Below are 27884 nucleotides of genomic sequence, written 5' to 3' on the forward strand. Positions count from 1 at the left end.
GTCTACTATCCGCTTTCAGGGTGATGATTGACCTCCAAGGTTATTCCTCTTTTTATTTTATTTTATTGTAGAATCAACTCTCAGCAGCGCTCAGCAATGCGGCTGTCCGGCACATGCGTACGAGCGCCGTTCTCATCTCTACCACCATCACTGTCACTTCCCCTACCTCTTCATATCTTAAATCATTCTTGAGGCAGTTTGAACATTTAAGTGCCACCTTAAGTGAAAAATTAAGGAAAACATACTAAGTAATTGCAACACAAACACTGACTTAATCAGTTTTAACCCAAAAAGATGCCGATGCAGAGGGGACTGGGTGGTCTCGTGGTCTGGAATCCCTACAGATTTTGTTTTTTTTCTCCAGCCTCTGGAGTTTTTTTTTCTGTCCACCCTGGCCATCGCACCTTACTTATTCTATGTTAATTAATGTTGACTTATGTTTATTTTTTATTATGTCTTCTATTTTTCTATTCTTCATTTTGTAAAGCACTTTGAGCTATTTTTTTGTATGAAAATGTGCTATATAAATAAATGTTGTTGTTGTTGTTGACAAAAGAAGAGAAGAAGCGAGCCGCTAGGGTGGAGAAAACAAGAGCTGCTCAGGAAGCAGCAAGCGCATCAACCTCTGAGCAAACAAATGCTAAACATACAGAGAAAGAGGATGAAAACTAGGAATGTTCAAGTCAAGTGAATTCACTGCACATTATCAAGCAGTGTGCCGTTACTGGCTAACTAATAACGGCACGCCAACAAAAAAGACAAAACCATGGAGGAAAAATGCACGCAGCTCATGGCTTGCTCTTTTCACTTCTGTGGAGAAAATCCGATTCAGTGAGCACTTACAAAAACAAAGAAATGTTTTCCTGCAGATTCAAATGTTAAATGTCTTGTGCAGATGTGCCTACTACATTCATAGAGCTTGGAGATAATTTCCATTCAGAGCTTTAGGTGACTAAATCTGGGCATGTTCATCTTATTCACCAGCTGTACAACTTAACACCGACATACTGTATGGATGGTTGCTGTTTTTAGACTTTTTGTGATGGACTGTGCATAATGTGGTGCTATACATTATACAGTATGGTTACCTTTTAATTTACATGGATTTGTGCTTACCTCTCCTTTGTGCACAATTATTCTCATGTTATCTGTTGCCATATTTTCCATATTTATTATTTTTGTGATATATTTACAGTAAAGAAAACTATACTGTAAGTGGTAGTTCATGAAATGCATATACAATGTTAATGTGTTTTCTATTTATAATTAATTTATATCACTTTGCAGAGATCTGTTTTCACTTTGACATTATGGAGTCTTTTCTGCTAATCGATATCAAAAAAGCCAAGCCACCGTGATTCAATGTTGTTTAACAAGGCAATAGGCACTGTAGAAATAGTAATGAATAAGCTGACAGTACACGGTTAATACAGATGCGGGCAGACGTATAGATGAACCACCGCACATACACATGGTACACAGACCAACACATACAGTGGGTACAGAAAGTATTCAGACCCCCTTCAATTTTTCACTCTTTGTTATATTGCAGCCATTTGCTAAAATCATTTAAATTAATTTTGATCTGGTTTTGAAGGTCACTCTAGCATTGAATACCCTGGAATGGTGCATTATTCAAATATTCAACGTCGGTACCAAAAAAAAAAAAGAAGTGTGCTATTTATGGAAAAGCAGAAGAATCTGTTATGCCACCATATGATTTTGCCCAGGGTAATGCAACACTAACCCAAGTACTAAACCTTGGAGACCAAAAGAGACACACTGGAGACCTGATATGTGTTTTTCTAGACTTACAAATTCCTTCTGTCCAGTGAGATGCAGTCCCATGAAAATACATTTGGCCCACCACAATTTCTTTCATATAGTCAGCTGTATTATGATTGCCATAAGAAGGCAATTAAAACCACTCATTAAAGTCAGCTCAGTACTACAGCAAATCAAACTGCAAGACTTTATATAATCTATGAGAATCTAGATGGGCTTTCAGCCATGGGGCAGCAACCTTCTCCAGTACCTTGGACAGACAGGGCAATTTGGAAATGAGTCAATAAATAGACATAACTGTAAGATCAAGGCTCTGCATTTTCCAAAAAGGTTTCATTAACAGGCAGTGTGAAGGATGACAGTCATTTTCTAGTAGGCAGAGACATGATAATGATTTTGGTGACAGCAGGGGAAACTGCTACAATGGAACATTTCAATATTAGGTGTAAAACTGGGATCCAATGAACTGCGAAAGGAATTCACTCTAAAGAGAACACAGACAAGCTTAGTATCAGTAACTGCGGGAAAGTGACACAGCCAAGCTAAAGACTGGAGTGTAAAAAGCGGCAGATGAACAGCAACAAAGAGCTTCATTAATTATATGACTAAAGGTACTGAAAGTAGGAAAGTATGATTTCTAGTATTAGAAAATGTTGCTACTTTAATACATGTACAGGGCTTTGAATTATACTCAATTGTACTAAACATATGTTTATGGGCCTGAAAAACAAAACACTGTGAAATGCAGTACTAATAGTTATATAGCTGCTCTTTGTTCTGAAAAAAAAGAAACAAACAAATAACAACCATGAAACTGAACCAGTTAGGTTTTCACAAGTGACTACAGAAAAATAAAAAAAAATTCATACTTATTGTAATTACATAAAGCACAAGAAATGTGCTAAACAAGAGGAGACCGTTCAGTCCATTAAGACATTTGTTTAGCTAATAGCTAAGCCATTTCAATATCTCATCCTGATCATTTTTAATGTGTCAAGGATTCTGATTCAATTACATGACCTAGTAGTTTATGCAGACTCCTTGAGTAAAGAAGTGTTTTCAGTATTAAATGCATTTCACCTTAATTTCCACTGGTGTCCTCAAGTATGTGATTTACCCTTAAGTGCACATAGGTGAAGTCACTGTTACAGCCTTATTCCAAAATGGATTAAATTAATTTTTTTCCTCAGAATTCTACACACAACACCCCATAATGACAACGTGAAAAAAGTTTACTTGAGGTTTTTGCAAATTTATTCAAAATAAAAAAACTGAGAAATCACATGTACATAAATATTTACAGCCTTTGCCATGAAGCTCAAAATTGAGCTCAGGTGCATCCTGTTTCCCCTGATCATCCTTGAGATGTTTCTGCAGCTTAACTGGAGTCCACCTGTGGTAAATTCAGTTGATTGGACATGATTTGGAAAGGCACACACCTGTCTATATAAGGTCCCACAGTTGACAGTTCATGTCAGAGCACAAACCAAGCATGAAGTAAAAGGAATTGTCTGTAGACCTCTGAGACAGGATTGTCTTGAGGCACAAATCTGGGGAAGGTTACAGAAAATTTTCTGCTGCTTTGAAGGTCCCAATGAGCACAGTGGCCTCCATCATCCGTAAGTGGAAGAAGTTCAAAACCACCAGGACTCTTCCTAGAGCTGGCCAGCCATCTAAACTGAGTGATCGGGGAAGAAGGGCCTTAGTCAGGGAGGTGACCAAGAACCCGATGGTCACTCGGTCAGAGCTCCAGAGGTCCTCTGTGGAAAGAGGAGAACCTTCCAGAAGGACAACCATCTCTGCAGCAATCCACCAATCAGGTCTGTATGGTACAGTGGCCAGACGGAAGCCACTCCTTAGTAAAAGGCACATGGCAGCCCACCTGAAGTTTGCCAAAAGGCACCTGAAGGACTCTCAGACCATGAGAAACAAAATTCTCTGGTCTGATGAGACAAAGATTAAACTTTTTGGTGTGAATGTCAGACGTCACATTTGGAGGAAACCTGGCACCGCTCATCACCAGGCCAATACCATCCCTACAGTGAAGCATGGGGGTGGCAGCATCATGCTGTGGTGATGTTTTTCAGTGGCAGGAACTGGGAGACTAGTCAGGATAAAGGGAAAGATGACTGCAGCAAAGTACAGAGACATCCTGAATGAAAACCTGCTCCAGAGCGCTCTTGACCTTAGACTGGGGCGACGGTTCATCTTTCAGCAGGACAACAACCCTAAGCACACAGCCAAGATATCAAAGGAGTGGCTTCAGGACAACTCTGTGAATGTCCTTGAGTGGCCCAGCCAGAGCCCAGACTTGAATCCGATTGAACATCTCTGGAGAGATCTTAAAATGGCTGTGCACCGACGCTTCCCATCCCACCTGATGGAGCTTGAGAGGTGCTGCAAAGAGGAATGGGCAAAACTGGCCAAGGATAGGTGTGCCAAGCTTGTGGCATCATATTCAAAAAGACTTGAGGCTGTAATTGCTGCCAAAGGTGCATCGACAAAGCATTGAGCAAAGGGTGTGAATACTAATGTACATGTGATTGCTCAGTTTTTTATTTTTAATAAATATGCAAAAACCTCAAGTAAACTTTTTTCACATTGTTATTATGGGGTGTTGTGTGTAGAATTCTGACATTCATACATACATATAAACATACATATATATATATACATACACATACATACATATAAACATACATATATATATATACATACACATATATACATATATATATATACACACACACAGATATATATATATGTGTATATATAAGATGAGATCACAGTAGGAGGTTAGGGCAGTGTGTACGGTGGGTGAGTAAAGGCTTGCGTTGAAAATATTAACATTGTGAAAGACAATGACATGAGTGTGGAATATTGCAATTAGATGCAGGTAGTACTCTGGGCAGCAACAAGGATTGATGGGCAGTAGGCAAGGACAACAGTCAATAGCTGAAAGAGAAGACATTTTAATATAATGTAGTCAAATAAAGAACTGGATAGAACATTCATTCATTACTGAGTGAGCTTAATCCAGTTTAGGGCTGCAGGGACAAGAGCCAACTGGAGAGTCTCAAGTGCAAGGTAGGACCTTACTATGGATGAGATGCAGCAGGGAACACACAAGAACACATCCCATTTACTCATCCATTTAGGCCTACCATGCATTAGAAAAAGCCACATATACATGGAAAGAACATGCAAGCTCCGCAGTGGACTAAGATTCAAAGCCATCACTCTACAGCTACAAAGTGCAGCTGCACATACAGCACAACACATACCCCTGAGCCGCTGTGCCACCCACAGGTGGAATAGTTTCTGTGAAGCACAGCCAGTCTAAAATGTTTACTATTTACTGCATTTGAAGCCTGGCAAAGCAAACTCATTCATAAATAGTAAATAGTTGGAAATACAATGCAGAGATTCACATAACCATAAAACATCCATGCTTAGATCAATAGTGGAATCTGTAGAAGCAGTCTTTGGTTTGTTAACATCTCATTGTTTAATAAAGCAAATTTTATGACTCTTGACGGCTGGTACATAAGACTGCGTGACTGGATCCTCTGTATGAATAGTGATGTTTGTGAATACCAGGCTCATTAAGCAGGTGAAAGGAGCTGCAGTGTTCTTACAAAGTCGGAGATGTGCCTTTCAGTAAGATATCGTAATTTAAAGCATTTACAATGACTAAACTAATGAAATGGTCTAAATAGGCAAAACTGTTAGAGGGTCTCACTTCAACTGTCAGTTAATTAGCCAATTCCTTCTGCTGCTACTAAAACTCTTAAATAAAGCAGGTGTGCAAAATACAGACAAGTTGGGGAAAAACCCACAAATCTTCAATCACAAAGGGCAAGAACAGCAATTGGAGATCAATGATCAATAACAAGCAGGAAGGAATACAAAGCAACAGTGAATATAGCTATCTTACCTATTTACTGATCAAGGGCAATACAAAATACTGTACAAATGGAGTGGAAAAATCCACTGTATGCCAAACTGAGCAGGGAGATTAATAAAGAGTCGCTCACAGATGAGGAGATGAAGGGGAACAAGTAGATGACACACGTAAGCAAATAACAGCAACAGCAAAACACTGCCTGCATCTGTTACCGTATATCCAATAAGACAACCCTGATACACTTGGCTAAATATGAAGACACACTGTTGCACTGCATATATCCCAGGCTAAAAACTTCCTTAAGTACACAAATGAAAATGTTTCCTTTTTTGTAAGTGCAGGCTAGTGTGTTCTAGAAAAAGTAGGCTGTAGAATTTTTACACAGATATATGCAGACAGACTGATAACCATGACATGTACATATGTGCAGGCAGAAGAAATAATAAAAAGTCACACATACATGTTTACACAAAGACAGGTACATGTTGCTGAGGCCAACCCACAGGCAATGGATGAAGACAGGCAGACATACTGAAGAATTGCACACATACTTCGTAGAAGCCTGCCAAACCCATAGTTTACAGGTATAGAAGGCCTTTCTGAGCTGGGTGATAGTTTACAGAGTGATGACAGCAACTACACTTGTCTGTAACTGGCATACTTTCTAGCCAAGCACAGCAAGGAAAAGCTGCTGTGCTTCTCTGAAATATTTTGCGCATTAAGGGAGACCAAAAAAGTAAGTAATACCATTCTGACTCAGGTGAGGAAGAGAAGAGCCAAAGGTGATGCCATGGTTACCTCACCAGGATGAGATTAGGGTTTAGGGCTCCTCTCACCCAGTCCCTTCAAATCTACACCACTAATCTGTCTGTTACCCTGACCTTCTCATCAATGTCAGCTACGCTATAATTGTAGTGCTTCAGGCACACACATTACAAGAGTTTCACACTCGCAACCAGACAACTCATCAGCTACAAATACAAGATTATTTATGTCCTAAGTGGATCTCTTATTGCAAAGGTCAGCTTCCCAAATTTGGCATTGCACTCAAGAGCTGCGAAGACATTAACAGAGAGTTCTCTTAACTAGAGTTAGTTTGCAACTTAGATATCAGAGGGTCAATAGGCTCAGCAAGGCTCAAGTTTGAATTGTAGACTGGCACTGCCATGTGGACACAAAGAAAACATTTTCAGAAGGAATTCTGGTAACTGTGAACTTGGGCAGTTTAACATACCTCAGCTGCCCATCCACAGCAGATTTCAAACCATTAAGTAAATATTTATATCACTTTAAATATCCAGAATAGTCAATCTAGGAGTCCTGTATTCCGCAACTCACTGTGCTGTTGTACTTTTAGAGCAGACCACTAGGTGACTGGGATTGGCCTTTGAAGGTCATTAGTGTCACCACTAGAAGAACAATGCTCAGTGGCCAAAAAAAAAAAAAAAGTCAGGGGAGGAAAATATGTAGGAATAGCCCAGCAGAAGTTTGACTTAAATACCTACAACTGGGGGCAGGAAGTGAAATAATTGCCTTTATTTTAACATCTTTATACCCAAATCCAGACTACAGTGCAGGCTTCTACTAGGTAAACATCAATTTATGAAAAACATAATAAAATATGCTCTTTCTAAAAAAAAAAAGGAGGAAAGTTCTGTTCTGCGATACTGTTGTCTACAAGGTGTCACTATTGTCAAAAGGCAGATACATTACTAGACTAAGAAATTAGATTAAAACTCTACCCCCAAGTACTCAATGGCAGTGACCAAGTCATTATCCATAAAGGGACTACAGGGTATTTAGTCCCTTGCACAGTAGACAATGCTTTTTAAAGCAAGTAGGCACATACCTACTTGTGAGTTCTAGTGAATGTACAATTAAAAATGAGACTGAGAAAAAACTAAAACTTAAAATAACGCTGAATGTGGAATGGTAGGGAGTCCTAGATGCACAGGGTGTGTGTATCAGACCAGCAACACCTCCTGGGGCTTTAACACACAGCATCGTCATTGGGATGTCCAGAAAGGGCCACCAGACAAAACCTTTCAGACTGTTGGTGAGAGGGGAAACAGTACTGCCCAATGAGCCATCCATCTATTTATCTATCTAACACACAACTCCTTGTATTTTGTCACCCACAGGGAATGGCAGAAGATGGTTCAGCGTTCCACGATTCTTCATGAAACTTAGAAAATGTACTTGCAGTGTGCTAAGAAAAATAAAAAACGACACCGCAGGACTAGAAAAATCTTCTGTTTTTATGAATCTTATTTTTTGGCAATTCATGATGAAGGCAGGATCAGGATATGGCAAGAACCCTAGAAATCAAAAGCTCACACTTGCCAGATGTCAGAATTGCACATTGAGTTAAGTGATTTAATGAGGTGAGTGTGCTTTTGAGGAACACATTAGGACCTGTGATATGAATGCAGCTGTGTTTGAATTCCATCTGTTATTTCAACCTTGTTTCTGATAAGATAAATCCCATCATGGCTAAATGGTTACCATCGTTAAATGGAATTTCCAACAAGACTCAATAACCAGGTTTCCATCCAAGGAGTTTTAAAAAAAAAAATATTTAGCGCTTCAAATTTTATCTGATGGAAATGCTAATTATCGATAAAATGTTGTACATGTCGACATAATATTTTTTCGTTTAACTCTAGTGCATATCGAAACTTCAGATGTCAAAAAAACTACATTGGCAACACTTTTTGTCAGAAAAAAAGGGCTTTAATGCAAATAAATGTGTCACATGATACATTTTCATCACGTGCAATCAAAACGAGAATAGCGGAGCGGTTCGCATGGTCTGATGAGGAGACTCGTTATTTCTCGTGATGAGCCAATGCAGTAGCGGATAGGCTGGGTCTCCTGCTACTAAAAGGGGTACCTGAACTCCCTCCACATCAACTGTAGCCTGGGGGTGTCTCTCAGGATGTCTAAATAATACAAAAACCGCAAAGGTAATTTACTGTGCCAGTCAAAATATTAATTAAACCGTGTGTTTCATTATCTAAACATGTTTTTCTTATTATTGAATGGCAGATGTTTTAGCATATATAAGAAATTCTCTCATTAATATTAACTTTAATTTTTTTTTTGATTAAACGTTGTTATTTTGTATTAATTCAAATTTCAGTTTTAATTAAAAACCTTAAGGGAAGCAGGTTACAGTACTAATTCAGTTGTTATCGCACTGAGAAGGGATTTTTCTGTCCCCCCTGGCCATTGAACCTTACTCTTATTCGATGTTAATGTTGATTTATTTTTTATAATTATGTCTTTCATTTATCTATTCTTTAATATGTAAAGCACTTTGAGCTACTGTTTGTATGAAAATGTGCTATATAAATAAATGTTGTTGTTGTTGGATGGTGAAAGGTAGACTCACCTGTACTAATCCGATGCTGCAAACACAGCTGCATCATGGGCACATCCAGGAGTGCCAACACAAATGTCTCGTATCATGCACCTGTCATCAACAAGGGCCTGGAGAACAATAAATTGCCACCCTTTGCGATTAATGTAATCGCGGTAGCCTTCCGTCGGGGCAAGAATAGGCACATGCGTACCATCCAGCGCACCGTAAATCTGTGGCACAAGATACACCAAGGAATTGCGGTATGCAATTTCATTGGCCTCCACTACAGTCGGAAGTCTGATATAATGGCGCATTAATTTTTCTTTAATAGCGGTGCACACAGCATATACACATCGATGGACGGTAGTTTTACTAACTCCGAAAGTTTCTCCAACTACTCTATACTCGGCGCAGGTTGCCAGCTTGCAAAGGGCGATGGCAATCCGCTTTTGGGTTGGAACCAGTGGTCGGTGACAACCTGTGATGGGCGCAACATCAAGACTGATGAATCCACACAACATCTCAAACATCGGCCGTGTCATTCTAAAATGTTGCAGCCAGAGATTTTCTGTGAAGTGTCTCTCCACCACCTCCTTCCGTCGTGTTTCTCATACCCGTGGGTTTTGTCGCACTGGGGTACTTTCTTCGAGCTCTAGGGCTATCAGACAAGCAACTGCTTCATTTTGCTGTCGTCTTCGGATATTATGTACAATTCCAATTATTTGTGAAACTGAAAGAGGAGTAAGCTGCCAAATTTCAAAAAACTGTCTGAATAATCTCTCCATTTCTTTGTTTCTTTGTTTAGTGGAGGGGGTGTAACGTGGAAAACAAAAGGTAGATAATTTGCGACATACACAAAATTATGTATGGAAACGCTCAAGGGCAGATTTTTTCAGCGATACAACAAAACTTATGCGACAGTTCGTTTTGGAGGGGATGACGTCATCACGCACGCCATTTTATCGATAAAAAGCCAGTTGGATGGAAATAGGCTGGAGACAGCAAATTTCCCACATTTTATTTACGTATACTGTATTCTGCTTGTCGATAACAAAACGTCGCAAAAAACTGGATGGAAACTTGGCTAATGTCACAAGGTTAGGAATATTATGGAATTATTCCAGAAAGATGAGAAGTCCATTCAGGTAGAGGTGAACCATCAACTAATTTGCAACAATTACTGGAAATAACTCAAGGTTTTGTAGGCTAATAACCCTGAGCCATACTTTCCATATATTGATGACTGCATGCCAAGATGAATTTAGACTCTTTTAAGGGCAAATGGAGGGTAGCTCACTTTAAAGTAAGTGTACCTAATACAGTAGTTATTAAATGTTGCGTATCATATATTGTACAAAGCAGACAGCTCTATCCACCATTTCTATGACTAATACAGACCAACAATTTAGCAAAGTTTTGTTTCATGTGGGCCAGCATAACAAAGAGAAACATTTCACATGGGGAGGGATAGCTTTGTTCTCAGAAGATAATTGAAGGCTAGTTTATAGATAATTGAAGGCTAGTTTATAATTGGCAGGATGTATTGAAACAGTCAATACTCTCAATATGCAGAATTTAGCATTATGGGAACAGTAATCAGAATTTTAGATTTGTGAAATCATTTTGAAGAATCTCTCCTCCATCACTTCCTAGGCCAAATCTGGAGTATGTGGTACTTTGAACACAGAGAAAGCTTGCCAGAATTAAATACAATGTGCTCATGGTGTGGGGCATACAATCAGACTTGGACACTCTAATGCACACATTCCCAGACATTTTTTACCTGTAGATCAAAGGTATCTTTGGTATGATGGCTTTGCAAACTGCCACAACATGAACCATACACCTAATTCATTACTGGATTATTCCAAGTGAAATCAAACGATTTTCCAGAAATCCTGTGCACTTTGGTCTCAAACAATTCTGAAAATAATACCAGGTGTACCCATGTTCTCCAGGAGACACCCTGTGAAATTATTTTGACTTAAGACCAATACTCTTCAAGATAAAGCCAATTCTGTGAGGGGGAAGGGGTGTTAAATTTGACACTGCTTTATGTATTCATCAATTTTACAAGATAATATCTTAAAACCTAAACCACATAGCAGGCTCAAATTTTGCATACTGGTATACCTTTATAGGTATAGCATGTAATGAAATCAAAATGTTTGGTCCAGATAACATCACTTGGTAAGAGCAGTCCTTCAAATAATGGAAAAAAGTATTGTTGGTCTTTGGCTTTGCCATGTTTGGGTATTAAGAAAGTATAATTCTAACTGATACAGCCTGATGAATTTTTTTCCATGTTTGCATACCCACACAGGGCTTTTCAAAAAAGTTATACATTTCTGGGCCTAATTTCCAGACTAACTTAAGGCACTGTGGGAATACCCAGACATTTTTCAAATTATTTTTCTGGTATCATACATGGTCCCTTCTTTCTTAAAAACAAGTCTTACTTTTCTCAGGGGAATCGTTCATTTTCATTTTCCAATCTAAAAATGGGTTACATTCATCATTTGTCAGTAATGATAATCATCAAGGTCTTCATCACTAACTTGGGTATAGGATTAATGGAAAAAATAAACTACCAAAGGCACATTAAGCACAACACATGAACAACTGCTGCTTGATTTCTTATTAAATACAACACTAGTTATAATGAAGTGTTAACATCTTCACCAGGAATGTGTCCAATTTCATTTCTGTTTCAATCAAAGTGCAGACTGTAGTTCACCTTTGTTTCTGAGATCAAGATGGTACTGCCACCCACTGACTGTAATAGGTGCACTAGGCAGTGTAATGACACACTGTAACGGCGCCCAACAATTATCATCTTTAGGTGGCCAATGGAAAGACTGTGCAGGATAGTTTGGATGTATGAAAAATATCAGGATATCTGATTCTGCTTCACTCTTGTCACGAATCACACCAGTCCAACATTGTTCATCATACATGCACCCAACATAGCCTCCAATAGAACACTGGCCAAATGTGAGGGGTGATGGGTGAGCCATCAGGAGTGTGATTGTGAGAGGGCAGGATCTCAGCTGCTGCTTCAGTGGTGAATATTCAGGCAGTCAATTGACTGTCTTCACCAGACACCTGGCTGACTTTGAATTTGCCATCTTCTGTGGGGGTGTAACAGTGGTACTCTTGAATATCAGGTGTTCTTTGGGCAATGAAGAATCACATTTTCTGTTCAGCAACATGAGATAGAACATCATCATTTGACATGAAAAAAAGTCTGACATTTTTGTTACCTTACTTATTGATAACTCAATGATTACCATTATTGACACATGGCGTATTCTCCCTATGTTTAGGATGGAAAAAAACATGAAAGATTTGCATAAGAAAAATAAGGTTTGTATTTTGAGAAAGAAAGGACAATGTAGAATAAATGAAAAATATTTTTAAAATTATATTTATATTCCTACATGCCGTTAGGAGGCTCTGAAAATTAAATCCAAAATGATTTTTTTGGAATTAAGAGGTCTGCTGTTCAAATCCTGATACAGTTTCTTTTCTGTTTATCGCTTTAACTGGAAGCCTATATAGTTATCTGAATAAGGAAAAAAAAATCAAAAATGAATGAATGAAATGAATGAATGAAGCCTGCTCAGTGGCTTAGTTCTGAGCTATGGACATGTGAAATTTGATGAAAAAAATGAGGCCAGATAAAATCAACACCAAACCGTCTCAGTAAGCTGTCTGTATCTTGGAAAGTATTGATCTTTCATCAAAAATATTTTACAGGGTGTCTCCTGACTAACACGGAACACCTGGCAAATTTTCCAGAATTTTTTGAGTCCGAAGTATGTGGGCCATTGGTTGATTTGACATGGAATGACCCTACTTATAAAACATGGCACTAACACTTTTACATTTCAATAAAAAGTAACAAGTAGAGAAACAGTAATTTAAATATAATCACATTATTTTTGTAAAGTTTGGTTTGGATTTTTAGATGTTTTGGAGGAAGTTTGATTTGGTGCAGAATTATATGCTATGCACTGACACAATAGGTAACCCAAAATAAGCTATGGAGCATAACCAAGTAAACAACAGCATGGTGCCAAGAGGCAGACAGTATCAAAATGAATTACTGACAAGTAAACTACTGAGTAGCACCAAATGAGATGTCAAGTGACACGAGATATGCGCAATAAAGCTTCCCTTTGATTGGACAGTGATTCTAAAGTCACTACACAAGTGGAACTAAATGAACAATAGATTTCTAAAACACAAAAATATACATTTGTAGTAAATGAGTGCCTATTCAACACCAAATGTACAACTGGCATCAAATAAGCTATAGACTAACACAAAGGGAAAAATAAAATGGCACCAGATGCGTTATAGTTGGAAACATTTTGGCTGAGTGCCATCAAAAGAATTAACATCCAGTAAGCTACAGCCTGGGACTAAATATGCATCTACTTTGTGCCAAATTATTTTTTTTTTACACTAAATGTCCTGCTATGCAGCACCAAATGTGTTGCTGTCAAAAAAAAAATAAGCTACAGATTAGGGCCATGTAGCCTATCATACCATACAGAATCAAACCAGAAACACCGGCACTTAAATGCAATCTAGTGGCACTAAATGAACTGCGTATTTTTGACCAAATGACATTCAGTAAGCTACGCACTGGCATCAAATGAATGACAGAATTGTATCAAATGAGCCATAAAATGGATGCAGTCAATGTAATTAAATAAACTATTAAGTGAGGCAAATTGAGTTACAAGCTGTCATCAAACAACCTACAACGGGGTGACAAATGATATATAAATTGGCAACAAAAAATATCAAACTTTTGGGTGACACCTGGGCACCATGGGCTTAAGATCATATTGATTGACTTTGTAATTTGTTATTGTGGCAATTCAAGGACCATTTAGACAACAGTGATACAGGAAGCGGACACATAAAAGAGGCAGCCTTTCTAAGCAATGCTAGCAGAAGGTTCTTCATGTTTGACAGACAGGTACAGTATACACGGGTCTCGAAAACAGCAGCTGCAGCAATGTATGAAAAAATGGAGCATAAGTGGGGGAAACAGATTTTAAGCAGCCTCAAAGCTATCACACAGGGTATTTCCAAAAAATGAAAGAGAACAGCTGACCTCAGGTATAGTCATGTTGGGGGTAAAATGAACATAATGAAGAAGTCAGCATCTTATTTCTAGGGCTGAGGCTGCAAAGTATACAGTACAAGACTGTAAGAAATCTGTCCGGAAATATGGAAGGTGCTGGTTATTGTTGGGGTATCTTGGTTAAAGCTCCTGCTCAGGACAGACAAACAGTTTATACATGATGTCAGTTTAATGTGGTGGTTGCCTTTCCCAATAATTCAAGAAGACCTTAGGGTGTTTAGTAGTTATTTATTGGTCACAAGGTGCAGTCTCTTTCAAGAATCCCAGAACTGAAAAGGAAATTGTAAACAAAAGTCAATTTTTATTTTGTCCTAGCCATGAAACAGTGGATCATCTCTCGGTTCACATACAGATATTTGAGGAACTGTGTGCTAACTTTGTTCATTTGTGTTTTAGTAGCCCCAGGAAAACCTTGTAAGTGAGCTCCCATGAATGTAATATGGAAGATGCTGCAAAAATATGAAGTTTCTATGCCCCTATTGCATGTCATTCAGTCCCTGGGGGCTGTTTCCATAAAAGTATGCCTAGGACTCCACCTAAGGGTTATTTTTTTTTCACTGCTTTGCTGTGATTTTCATGCATATAATACAGTGGCTTGCAAAAGTATTCGACATTCTACACATTTTGTCACGTTACAGCCACAAACATGAATCAATTTCATTGGAATTCCACGTGAAAGACCAATACAAAGTGGTGTACACGTGAGAAATGGAACGAAAATCATACATGATTCCAAACATTTTTTACAAATAAATAACTGCAAAGTGGGGTGTGCGTAATTATTCAGCCCCCTTTGGTCTGAGTGCAGTCAGTTGCCCATAGACATTGCCTGATGAGTGCTAATGACTAAATAGAGTGCACCTGTGTGTAATCTAATGTCAGTACAAATACAGCTGCTCTGTGACGGCCTCAGAGGTTGTCTAAGAGAATATTGGGAGCAACAACACCATGAAGTCCAAACAACACACCAGACAGGTCAGGGATAAAGTTATTGAGAAATTTAAAGCAGGCTTAGGCTACAAAAAGATTTCCAAAGCCTTGAACATCCCACAGAGCACTGTTCAAGCAATCATTCAGAAATGGAAGGAGTATGGCACAACTGTAAACCTACCAAGATAAGGACGTCCACCTAAACTCACAGGCCGAACAAGGAGAGCGCTGATCAGAAATGTAGCCAAGAGGCCCATGGTGACTCTGGGCGAGCTGCAGAGATCTACAGCTCAGGTGAGGGAATCTGTCCATAGGACAACTATTAGTCGTGCACTGCACAAAGTTGGCCTTTATGGAAGAGTGGCAAGAAGAAAGCCATTGTTAACAGAAAACCATAAGAAGTCCCGTTTGCAATTTGCCACAAGCCATGTGGGGGACACAGCAAACATGTGGAAGAAGGTGCTCTGGTCAGATGAGACCAAAATGGAACTTTTTGGCCAAAATGCAAAACACTATGTGTGGAGGAAAACTAACACTGCACATCACTCTGAACACACCATCCCCACTGTCAAATATGGTGGTGGCAGCATCACGCTCTGGGGGTGCTGCTCTTCAGCAGGGACAGGGAAGCTGGTCAGAGTTGATGGGAAGATGGATGGAGCCAAATACAGGGCAATCTTGGAAGAAAACCTCTTGGAGTCAGCAAAAGACTTGAGACTGGGGCGGAGGTTCACCTTCCAGCAGGACAATGACCCTAAACATAAAGCAAGGGCAACAATGGAATGGTTTAAAACAAAACATATCCATGTGTTAGAATGGCCCAGTCAAAGTCCAGATCTAAATCCAATCGAGAATCTGTGGCAAGATCTGAAAACTGCTGTTCACAAACGCTGTCCATCTAATCTGACTGAGCTGGAGCTGTTTTGCAAAGAAGAATGGGCAAGGATTTCAGTCTCTAGATGTGCAAAGCTGGTAGAGACATACCCTAAAAGACTGGCAGCAGTAATTGCAGCAAAGGGTGGTTCTACAAAGTATTGACTCAGGGGGCTGAATAATTATGCACACCCCACTTTTCAGTTATTTATTTGTAAAAAATGTTTGGAATCATGTATGATTTCCGTTCCACTTCTCATGTGTACACCACTTTGTATTGGTCTTTCACGTGGAATTCCAATGAAATTGATTGTTTGTGGCTGTAATGTGACAAAATGTGGAAAAGTTCAAGGGGGCCGAATACTTTTGCAAGCCACTGTATATCAAGGAACAATTCAGGAGTATATATCTTAGGGACTTTAAAGTTGCATAGCTTCCATTTAAAGATGACGATGTCCTTTTGGGCTCATCTCTGAGGCAGAAGAATATTAACTGCTTGAAAATGAGATTCAGAACCTCCAACTCCTAAGTTGCAGTTAACAATGGCATGTTCTTTATATATAAGAATAACAACAACTGCATCACGTTGAGTAGTTTCAGGTCTTGAAAACCTTTTTCTAAAGTGACAGCTGACAAAAACAAATGCTTTGTTTTGTGCAGGAGTTAAGCTCTTGGGTGATGTTCTGAGTTTTACTGGTCATGAGCTATCTAGAGTTTGAAAGCCTGGGCAAAAGCAGTCAATATCAGGTTCTTTAATAGTGTTTTTGGACTCACAAGCTGTGTTAAATTCTGAAGCTCATCAAATAAAGACGGATTTTATAATTGAGACACTGCTTCTTCAGATAGAAGGCAGTTGAGGCAGCAAGCGATGGACATCTCCAATACGTTTATAAGTGAACCATAACAGAGTAAGTCAAAATCCTGCATGGATTACACATCTCAACGGGGCTGGGAGCACCTGGAAGTTCTCCAAAAGGAAAATGGTCAGAAAACAAGATTAGATAAGATGACATAAGAGCTGCTAATGCCAAGCGCTCCTGGTCTAGGGTGTCAACAGCTGTAAAATGCACACTATGTACCCCAACAATATGTGGACACCCTTCCAGATTATTGAGTTTAGGTGTTTCAGCTGCACCCACCATTACCAGGTGCATAAAATCAAGCACACTGCCATGCTATCTCCATTGATAAGCACTGGCAATAGAATGGGTCTTACTGAAGCGCTCGTTGACTTTAAATTTGGCATTATCATAGGATGCCACCTTTGACACAATCAGGGCATTAAATTTCAGTTCCTCTAGATCTGCCCCAGTCAAATGTAAGTGCTATTTTAGTGAAGTGGAAGCATATGGGACCAACAACAGCTCAGTCACAACATGGTAAGAATCTCAAATTTATAGAATGGAGCCACCAAGCACTGAAAAGCATAGCACATTAAAATCTCCAATGCCTTTTTCAATCACTCACAACAGTGATCCAAACTGTCTATCAAAGCAGCATCACCAAAAAAAAACAAAGGCGTTGGGAGCTTTATGAAATGGATTTCCATGGCCAAGCAGCTGCTCACAAGCCTGGAGTGATGTAAAGCATTCTGTCATTGGACTATGGATCAGTGGAAACATGTTCCCTGGAGTGATGAATCACACTTCTAAACCTGGGATTACAGGATGCCACGAGAATGCTACCTTCCATAATGCCAACTATAAAGTTTTGTGGAGTAGGGATAATGGTCTGGGACTATTTGTCAAGGTTTGGGCTAGGCCCCTTGATGAAGAGTATTGCTAATAATAAAACATACAAAGACATTTAAGGCAACTTTGTGGCCACAGTTTGGGGAAAGTCCTTTTCTATTTCAGTATGGCTATGCCCCTGTGCAGAGAGCCTGGTCCATGAAGAAATGGGGGAACTTGAGAGGCCTTGCACTGCGCCCTGATCTCAACCCTATTGAACATCTTAGGGATGTATTGTAATGCTGACTGATAGCAAGGTCCTCTTGTCCAAGATTAGTACCTGATCTTGCAAATGTTCTTTTGGTTGAATGGGCACAAATTCCCATAGACACACTCCAATATTTTTTGGACAACCTTCCCAGAAACATGGAGACTGTTATACCCACAAAAGTGGCAGTGGGTGGGGTGGGTTCAACTTCATTTTATTGCCAAAAGTTTTAGAAAAGGATATCCAGCAAGCTCATATAGGTGTGACAGTCAGGTGTCCACAACTAGTGGCAACACAGTGTACAAAAGGCAGGCCACTGACGTACAAGTCTGGCCGACTGACTTATGGTGTTAAGTACAAAACTACTTACTTGAATGTGTATACTCTATCAGAATGTCATATTCAACAAAGCCACTAACCGGCAAGCTTAAATTAATAACCCAGTATGACAGTGTACACATCGGTCTGTAAAAGTTATTCACAAATAAAAAAATAAAGTGATGTCTTATTGGAGGGCCCGCACCATGTCTTAGGTCAGCTTGAACATTCCTGTGCTTCACTGGGGAGAAAGCAAAGCAGAAACAGATGATAAGGCTGGACGCATGACTGAGTGAAATCTATCCACTGGACTTGACTACGACCCCAGGCAGCTGGACACAATTTTAAGAGCAGCTTAATCACAAATATACACATGCAGCCACTTGAATCAGAGAAAGCAGCTCAAACAAGCAGGAACAGATGGAGAAAGGTTACTTCTGCACTCTGGTGGAATTTCTGGTGAAAGAATTTTAAACCACAAGTATTAGCACTCTTTAGTTCAAGAAGACAAGTAGAGCAGAGGCTCAACACACTTGTCACTAGTGAGCTGCTGACTATCCTATATGATAAAAAGAATTTGAGGTGAAAAATAAAATATATAATCATGGTGCGGAACCAGATTATCTGCAACAAAATAAGAATAACATAAATAAACCCGCATAGGACACGCTATTAAGATAGCCTGAGAAAAAAACTCCCTAATTTTCCATACCACAACAACCACTTTAAAGGTGGGCAGTTTGGAACTTACCGTTGGCCTCTTGGGAATGGATATGGTTGACAAGAGGCCGTGGGCGTGGGGGGCGCTTGGAGATGGTGATTGGCTGCCGTTTCCGGGGAGGGGCCCGTGGTGGAGGAAGTGGAGGTAGTGCTGGGTCCTCTGGGGGAGCAGAGAAGATCTGACAAAGAAGAAAAGAATAAATAACATTGCACACAAAAGCTTACATCAAACATTTCCATTTTCCTTGGCAGACAATCTCAGCTTTGTAAATACATCCTTCATAAAACAGCAAAAAAGGTGGACATTTGATGGCAAAATGTTTAACATTGCATCTGGATGTGCAAGATGTCCCAGTAAGTACAGAGAATTAATTTTATACAGAATTAGGCATCTAAGGGACTGGCAGGGCTACTGCAGAAAACAGCCCCTTAGGACACAAACAAAGTCAAAGCAGGTTAAGTAAATACAAACAAGCCCTAAAACAGAACTCACTCAGGCCTGAGCAGCATCTCGAGGCAGCCCTTTATTCACTCATGCCCTCACTCTCTAAACTTAACATCACAGGATGAGGTAGCAAATGTAACCCTAGCGCCTAATGTTAAGTTGTGAGAGACTGACAAAACGGTCTTGTACTGCTGTGCTGGCTGGCTGCTTTCCAGACCACAGCATGATGTCTGCAAATTTGTGATGATGTGTTATATGATAAGTGCTGCACGAATAATTGGTTGTTCCCACTGTTTGTACAGAAGACAGCTGGGCAAACCTTCATCTGCACTTCATCTTCCACAACTTTCAGTAGAGGAGCCATAGGTTTAATTTGACATAGGAGCTTTATGCAGTTAATACCATTACCAGGCTCATTATAGCTTTCCTCCACACAAAAAATGATAGGCAGTGTACAAATACAAATAGTTGTAAATCCCTTGCCATTAGTCTTCTCTCACCTTTTCACAGTCTTCAATAAGAATCTCCACAACTATGTTCTGGAACTTGATGTTTATCATGGCTGCCACTGTTTCTTCTTGTGCCCTCATCAAAGTTGGCCCAAAGATCACACCCATGTTAGATGCACTCATCAGGTTCTCTTCACAGTGACTACAGACACTAAAATAGGAGAAGAGAGGGAACTCTGAGCTTCACTTGGTACATGATAACTGCAAGAGAGCATCACAGGGCCCACAGCCTAGTACCAATGTATCCTTACATAGCTAGGTGTCTAATGAGCAGCTCCAGCATTTCTCGATTCTTTTCTGGTAGTTTGTACACCAGCCAATGGATGGATCCCAACCGATAGTCAAGGTTGTCTGACTCTGAAAAATAAGCAGATGCTGTCACAACACAGAACGTCCATATTCAACATACAGTATCTTACAATACATGTTTTATTCTATATTGCACCTCTGACTGCATGTTCCATTACTTTAAAAACACACAAGAATATACTACAAAGCAACACAAGACAACAAGGAACTACAGAAAAACTCTAATGTGGGAGGAACTTGAGGGTGCAACCTGGATTTCTTTATAAGAATCAAACTTCCATTGTTATAATGTGTTTCTAAAGTACTCCACTCCTAAACTGAAAAAAGATGCCCTTGACCACATGGTAGACAAGGATATCTAATATATAAAGCAGAGTCGATGTGTGTGTGTATGTATGTTTGTTTGTCCACCATACAAATCTGCACCGGGTGTCCGAGTGGCACCAAACTGGGCATGGGGCTCCTTTGTGACCAGGAGAAGGTCATGGGGTATGTTTGGTTTGGAAAAATGTTCGTGGTGAACTGCAGGGCACCTTTTCAATCAAAACAACCTTCGGCAGACGTCCCCGTACTTATCATCGACAAGATGGCCACATGTTCCAACAGACATTCACCGCGGCGCCATCAAGCGGCAGCTTTGGTCTCTGTGCGTCGCTTTTTACCCATGTTTCTTTAAATTGCCAACAGATGGCGGAAGTGTCCAAGTATGAGAAGGCTGACTACTTTGATTGGGTGAAGAGCAACTGCCGTATGGATGTAAAACATGAACGACCCTGTGTGCGTGACCGGCTGACACACCCCGTTTCCGCACGTCACACTCCCACACGCACTGATAGTGCTGTACAGTATACCCCCAAAATTCGTGGGGCTTACGTTCCTAGAGCACCAGCAAATTGTGAAAAACCACGATGATGGATGTGGTAAAAAAAAAATGCCTTTTAAATGCCTATTTTTATAGTTTCAACCCTGAATACAGTATGCCCCCAAAGCACTTTAATTTCGTTGCAAACTCAGCTTAATACATTAATACATTACCTAAAAAATTACCTTAATACATTACCTAAAAACAGAATGTAAAGGTACACCCGTATACTGTACAGTACTGTACTGTTATGTTTCCCGCAGTGAAGAATGTAAAATATCGATGTTACCTCCATACGTACTGTAATTAATGCATGCGTGTTTTCTTTGGTATGCGCTGTAGTTTTCTTTGTTATAAGCAGAGTAAATACATAATAATTTCATTTAATTAAAATACAGAAAAATGTGCGGGTACTCACCAATGATAAATGATATTGATGATGATGATGATGAAGTAGCTGTGCAGTATGATGCATAGGATTTAAAACTCCTCGGGTGGCGCCTTTTCTTCAGGCGCTTCAGGAGGAGTCGTATCTTTGTACGGGTCTTCTTCTGGTGGGGTTTTGTGCTGGCTTTTCTTTATATGTTTCATGAACATTGTGACAGGAAGTTGCTACATTGTCTCTTGTAGCGAACTGCTGGTACAATTTACATGCTTTCTCATGGATGATGTTACTGTCCAATGGGATGTTCTTCCTGCAGTTTGTGATCCACAGTGCCAAGGCAGATTCCATCCTGACGATATTTTTATTCCTTACGGTCATTATCTTTTTGGCACTATCACTGAAACTTACAGATACGGTACTCCAGATTGCTGCTTCATTCTTCTTTATGTAGCATACGGTGCTTTCATTAATGCCATAGTGGCGCTCTACTACAGTATAACTTTTTAGTTCCCGGAGCAAATCCAGTAGTTCAACCTTCTTCTGAAGTGTTTTAAACTTCTTCTGGCGCTTAGGCTCAGTTCCTTAGAAGGTGCACGGCAATTCGACGACATCGTGTGCGTTTAAGAATAACAAAACAATAACAAAATGGAAAACACGAGGACACTCAGCTGGAGACGCGTCACAAAGCAGCAGTCAATCATCAGCAAGTAGAAATGAATAACACTCTTGGATTGGCTACTTTCACCATCCCAAACCACGTTTCTCTCAGTGGTGGTAAACCCACTAACCAGGAGACGAGTCACATAGCAGCAGTCAATCAGCAGCAAGGAGAAATGAATAACACTCTCAGATTGGCTACTTTCACCATCCCAAACCGCGTTTCCCCCGGCGGTTGCTTCCTGTTCTCTCTACAGCACAGTATTGCCATGAAAAAAGGCATAACAAATAGCGGAGGATATTTGCGCTTTCCACTAACAATTAATAGTTAGCCTCTAAGAAAAAATCCGTGAACGACTGAGTCCGCGAACCCTGAACTGCGACCTCACGGGGGTCTACTGTATTTCATTCGCCAACGTCTATTATATGTAAACACGTTTAAACAGAGACTCGCCTTAAAAAGACACCATTCTTCCTCGACCATTTTCCCCAAACGTAGCACCAGTTGTATGTCACTTCTCTCTGTAGTTACCATCGCCAACGTCCGTTAGATAGCATCAGGGTTCAACACAGACACTCCTTACAAACAGAGCACCCCTCCCCGCCATTTTTACCCAGTACGGTTTCAGTGCTACTCTTTCTCACTGGCTTTCCGTATTTGTAGTGCTATTTGCTCCCTTTCCGACTGACAGTACAATTTCAGTGTTGCTGTTTCTGACTGACTGCTGCTATTTGTTCACTTTCCGACGTATTGTAAATTACGTAAATTCATCTCACTGTGGTGCTTATTCCATATGTAATACCATATAACACATTATAATTGTCCTGCTTTTCACTAATATACCCATGCCACCGAAAAAAAGACGTAGAATTGGAAGGTCCACTTCAGATGCCACAACAAAGTCTATTTCAAGCCCATCTCAAACGCCACACCACACAGGATCCAGAGTAGAGGAACTTACAATAAAATGTCAATCAGAAAAATGTTTGTTCTGTTTCTTTCATTTGGGAAATTCACCGGTTATAGATTCCTGGGCAACGGCGGGTACTCCTGCTAGTACTTCATACAGTAGAATGTCGATCATCCAAACTACCTGGGATCAAGGTTGGTTCAGGTATCCAAAAAGTTTCAGTAATCAAACATACATGAAATTACCCAGTTTATATTAAATAAAGTGTAATTAAGCCTACATTTAAATTGTTATAGGCAAGGTTACCAGTAGGGCATTTAGAAATTTTACATACTGTATTATGAAACAATGCATACAGTATTATATTTACTTTAAACTCATCTAATTATTTTACATGGTTTGAACTATGTTTTTTAAATAAACTGAAATAAAAAAAATATAAGTAATTGCACACAAATAAGACTGTAATGAATATAGCAAAAGTTTCTTTTTAAAATACTGCATGTAATCTTGAATTTTTCTTTGAACATTGTCTATTTTTCCCAGCGAGGCCTCTCATCCAATTTAACAGCAGTATCTATTTATACTATCACGCACACCATGCCATTGCAGCTTTTATCCATTACCACTATTATTTTTCACCTCATTTGCGGTCTTTTTCTCCATGTGCAAAAGCTCAGTGAAATGTACTCTGGTACAGAGCATTGACAGACAGGTGCAGGTTGGCAGCAGGTATCTGAATGCATTTTTGGGGTGTTTCTTGTCTATTGAAATCCAAGGGCCTGGGTGCAGGGGTGCCGATAAGTCTCCAGTAGGATCCTAGATTTGATCAGCTTATGGAGTTAAGGAAACTGAGTGCAGATGGTCTTACATCTGATCTAAAATGAGTGGAGAGAATGTGCAGGTACGCAGTGCATGAGGCAGGCATGAACATGTGGTGTTCCATGGAAGGAGCAAGATCAGAAGGCATTAGAGAGCTGGTCTGCAAAATAACCCTTAGGGAGCAACATTCCTTGCTTTTCACCCCAAACAACTTTAAGCCCCTCCCAAAATTATGCTTAGTGTGGTTTGCGTTTCGCAATTGTGAACTGAAATATTGCTGTTTTGCTCATCACTAACTAAACTTCATGTATCTAATAAATTAGGCAGCAGGAGTAATACTTCAGTATAACAACCAGTGCACTAAAAAGATATTGTCATTTCTTTTTTTTTTTTGGTTTGGTGGCGGTGGTTCGAACAATTGGTGTTGGAATAATGGATGCTCAACTGTATTTAACACATTCAGGAAATAAGCTTACTATGATCCGTAAATCTAAAATACCATGCATCATCAGTCCCACAATGTCTTTTCCCCAGCAACACTGCATTGTATGAAATGTACTGGACTGCGGTCAGTCATGAAAGATGCTATAAAGAATAAAAGACCAATGGAACACTTGCAATGTGTCCATGAAATGGTACTTAAAGCTATTCAGCTTTGAAATAACGTGTGCTGTAGCATGCAGATCTTCTGCATTTTCTTAATCATAAAAAATACCTATTGGCAAAATTATAGATATAAAGACATCCTTTTGGGTCTCCCTAGCGTTCAACAATATCTGTTAAAATTATTTCACAGTTACTGTGTTTTGACAGCAGATGGAAAATGTTGAACCAGGCATTGAAGATTTGCTAAAAATGTCTTAGATGTTAACATCCTTTTGGGTGGAATACGACCCCTTGACTCATCATGAAGCTCAGTGTTTGTTAGGGGGCACCACAACAAAAATCTAAAGTTACGCTTTATTGCATGACTTGAGAGAGAGAGAAAGGTTAGAAGCACACGCTGATACAGCACATTGCCGCACCCACCACATGACAGGGGATTAAAGGCATGAGGGGGCAAATCTCTTTAGTGTAGGGAAAGAAGCCCCACTCAGTATTTGGTATGAAATCAGTATAAGACGACTTACAGGACCTGTTTTCAATTTGAATACAAGATAACACGTAGTTGTGCCAACCACTAAGAAGTAGAGAAGCAAAAAAAAAAAAAAGACAACCCTCACAGATCTACGAAGAAGATGTAGAAGTAAGAAAAGAAGCTAATAAAAATCTCAGCTTAGGAAAAGAGCAGAGAAAGCAGCGCAATAAGGGGTGCAGCTGCCGTATGAGAAACAACGTCCAGAACGTCCAGCACAGCATAACAAACCAGCCGAGGCAGCGTCTGCGGTTAGCATTCAGGGATTTTTCACTTGACTTTGATTCAAGGAGGATTTTATTCAAAATGATGGTTATGCAAAAAAAGCACATTAAATAAGAAAATGTACCACCATAAGTGCAATAAATTAATTTGTTTCAGTTTGGACAACTGCACTTCATATTATTATATAACACCCCACAGGCTCCAAGCAGAAGAGCATATGCTGGACTGTGAAACTCTTCAGATGTGCCCTGCTACAAACATTTTACTAGTGTAGTGGCTTGATGTCTAAATGGGAACAAATTATCAAAACATCATATTAATTACGTGTGGAAACAGGCGTTTTGTTGAGAATGGCAGCCAAAATCAGCAAACTCCACAAGACGCATTGCTGAATAAGAAAATGTTGGGCATCGGATAATAAGTACAGCTGCCAAGTTCACATTTAAAAATGTTAGGTTCTCTTTCTTTCCATTACTCCTACCTCCAACATCCCAGTCATGCATGTGCAGGCACAAGTACTGTATATGCAAACATAAGCGGAAACACAAACACACGTGCAGATACACATCCATATAAACAAATAAACATTAAGACAATTTTTCTTTTAGATATTTGACAGGTAACAGTAGAATTGTTTCGATCGACTGCTAAAGGGATTTGTTTACAGGGACACAGTGTGCCAGTGTAGACTACTAATCAGCAGTCTGGGGGAGTCTGCAAAACGGTGTCTTAGTCATATGGCTACACACACACACAAATACAAACTAAGGGCATACATGTAACATGAGTACACACATATGTGCATTCAGAGTATGCACTTTGAGGGATTTTACATGAAAATATTTACACTCACCTAAAGGATTATTAGGAACACCATACTAATACGGTGTTTGATCCCCTTTCGCCTTCAGAACTGCCTTAATTCTACGTGGCATTGATTCAACAAGGTGCTGAAAGCATTCTTTAGAAATGTTGGCCCATATTGATAGGATAGCATCTTGCAGTTGATGGAGATTTGTGGGATGCACATCCAGGGCACAAAGCTCCGTTCCACCACATCCCAAAGATGCTCTATTGGGTTGAGATCTGGTGACTGTGGGGGCCATTTTAGTACAGTGAACTCATTGTCATGTTCAAGAAACCAATTTGAAATGATTCGAGCTTTGTGACATGGTGCATTATCCTGCTGGAAGTAGCTATCAGAGGATGGGTACATGGTGGTCATGAAGGGATGGACATGGTCAGAAACAATGCTCAGGTAGCCCGTGGCATTTAAACGATGCCCAATTGGCACTAAGGGGCCTAAAGTGTGCCAAGAAAACATCCCCCACACCATTACACCACCACCACCAGCCCGCACAGTGGTAACAAGGCATGATGGATCCATGTTCTCATTCTGTTTATGCCAAATTCTGACTCTACCATTTGAATGTCTCAACAGAAATCGAGACTCATCAGACCAGGCAACATTTTTCCAGTCTTCAACTGTCCAATTTTGGTGAGCTTGTGCAAATTGTAGCCTCTTTTTCCTATTTGTAGTGGAGATGAGTGGTACCCGGTGGGGTCTTCTGCTGTTGTAGCCCATCCGCCTCAAGGTTGTGCGTGTTGTGGCTTCACAAATGCTTTGCTGCATACCTCGGTTGTAACGAGTGGTTATTTCAGTCAAAGTTGTTCTTCTATCAGCTTGAATCAGTCGGCCCATTCTCTTCTGATCTCTAGCATCAACAAGGCATTTTCGCCCCCAGGACTGCCGCATACTGGATGTTTTTCCCTTTTCACACCATTCTTTGTAAACCCTAGAAATGGTTGTGCGTGAAAATCCCAGTAACTGAGCAGATTGTGAAATACTCAGACCGGCCCGTCTGGCACCAACAACCATGCCACGCTCAATATTACTTAAATCACCTTTCTTTCCCATTCTGACATTCAGTTTGGAGTTCAGGAGATTGTCTTAACCAGGACCACACCCCTAAATGCATTGAAGCAACTGCCATGTGATTGGTTGATTAGATAATTGCATTAATGAGAAATTGAACAGGTGTTCCTAATAATCCTTTAGGTGAGTGTATATACTAATAACCAAAATGGAAACATAAGACACAAGCCTAACCCCCAACATGCCGAGCAAGCATGTTTAATACGTGCAACAATAATATCCCTTATACACGTTAATGCAAACATTAGCAATGTACCATAAAATCATATGTATAAGAAAAAAAATAAGTACATAAAAAATTAGGAGTACGCTACAAATAAAGGCCCATATCCATCCATCCATCCACCCAAGGGTATTAAAGTCCATCTTAAAGCCAAGTATGGATGAGACTCTAGAGTACTACAGGGCATACACACTCATTAAGATTAAGACAAGGTAGAGATATTCATAAGCTTAATGTACATCTTTAGAATGTTGGAAGAAAATTGACAAAACTAATGTGGGCAATACAGTAGATGGAAATGGAAACCCCACCTGACAATCTGTGGCTCTGAGCAAGTAGTCCTAACCACGGTGCCATGGTGCCACTATACACAAAATGCACAAAAACTTTGACATTCTGATGTTTTTATATGCGTAATTGCTACAACCATGAAGCTACAGGGGAATATACAAAGATACTGTACGTGTAA

General features: G+C 39.8%; 1 protein-coding gene across 2 annotated transcripts in view; it reads right to left on the minus strand.

The window, feature by feature from the left end:
* ophn1 (oligophrenin 1) overlaps nucleotides 1-27884 on the minus strand; it is a 193240-nt gene that overhangs the window by 15191 nt on the left and 150165 nt on the right. For both annotated transcript variants that reach the window (XM_039766355.1, XM_039766356.1), the window contains exons 17-19: nucleotides 20202-20307; nucleotides 19942-20101; nucleotides 19028-19175 (exon numbers count right to left, since the gene is read on the minus strand). In XM_039766355.1, coding sequence (XP_039622289.1) covers nucleotides 19028-19175; nucleotides 19942-20101; nucleotides 20202-20307 — 414 coding nt within the window. The remainder of the gene's footprint in view (nucleotides 1-19027; nucleotides 19176-19941; nucleotides 20102-20201; nucleotides 20308-27884) is intronic.

The sequence above is a fragment of the Polypterus senegalus genome, chromosome 10 (genome assembly GCF_016835505.1).
Source record: "Polypterus senegalus isolate Bchr_013 chromosome 10, ASM1683550v1, whole genome shotgun sequence".
Taxonomy (NCBI): Eukaryota; Metazoa; Chordata; class Cladistia; order Polypteriformes; family Polypteridae; genus Polypterus; species Polypterus senegalus.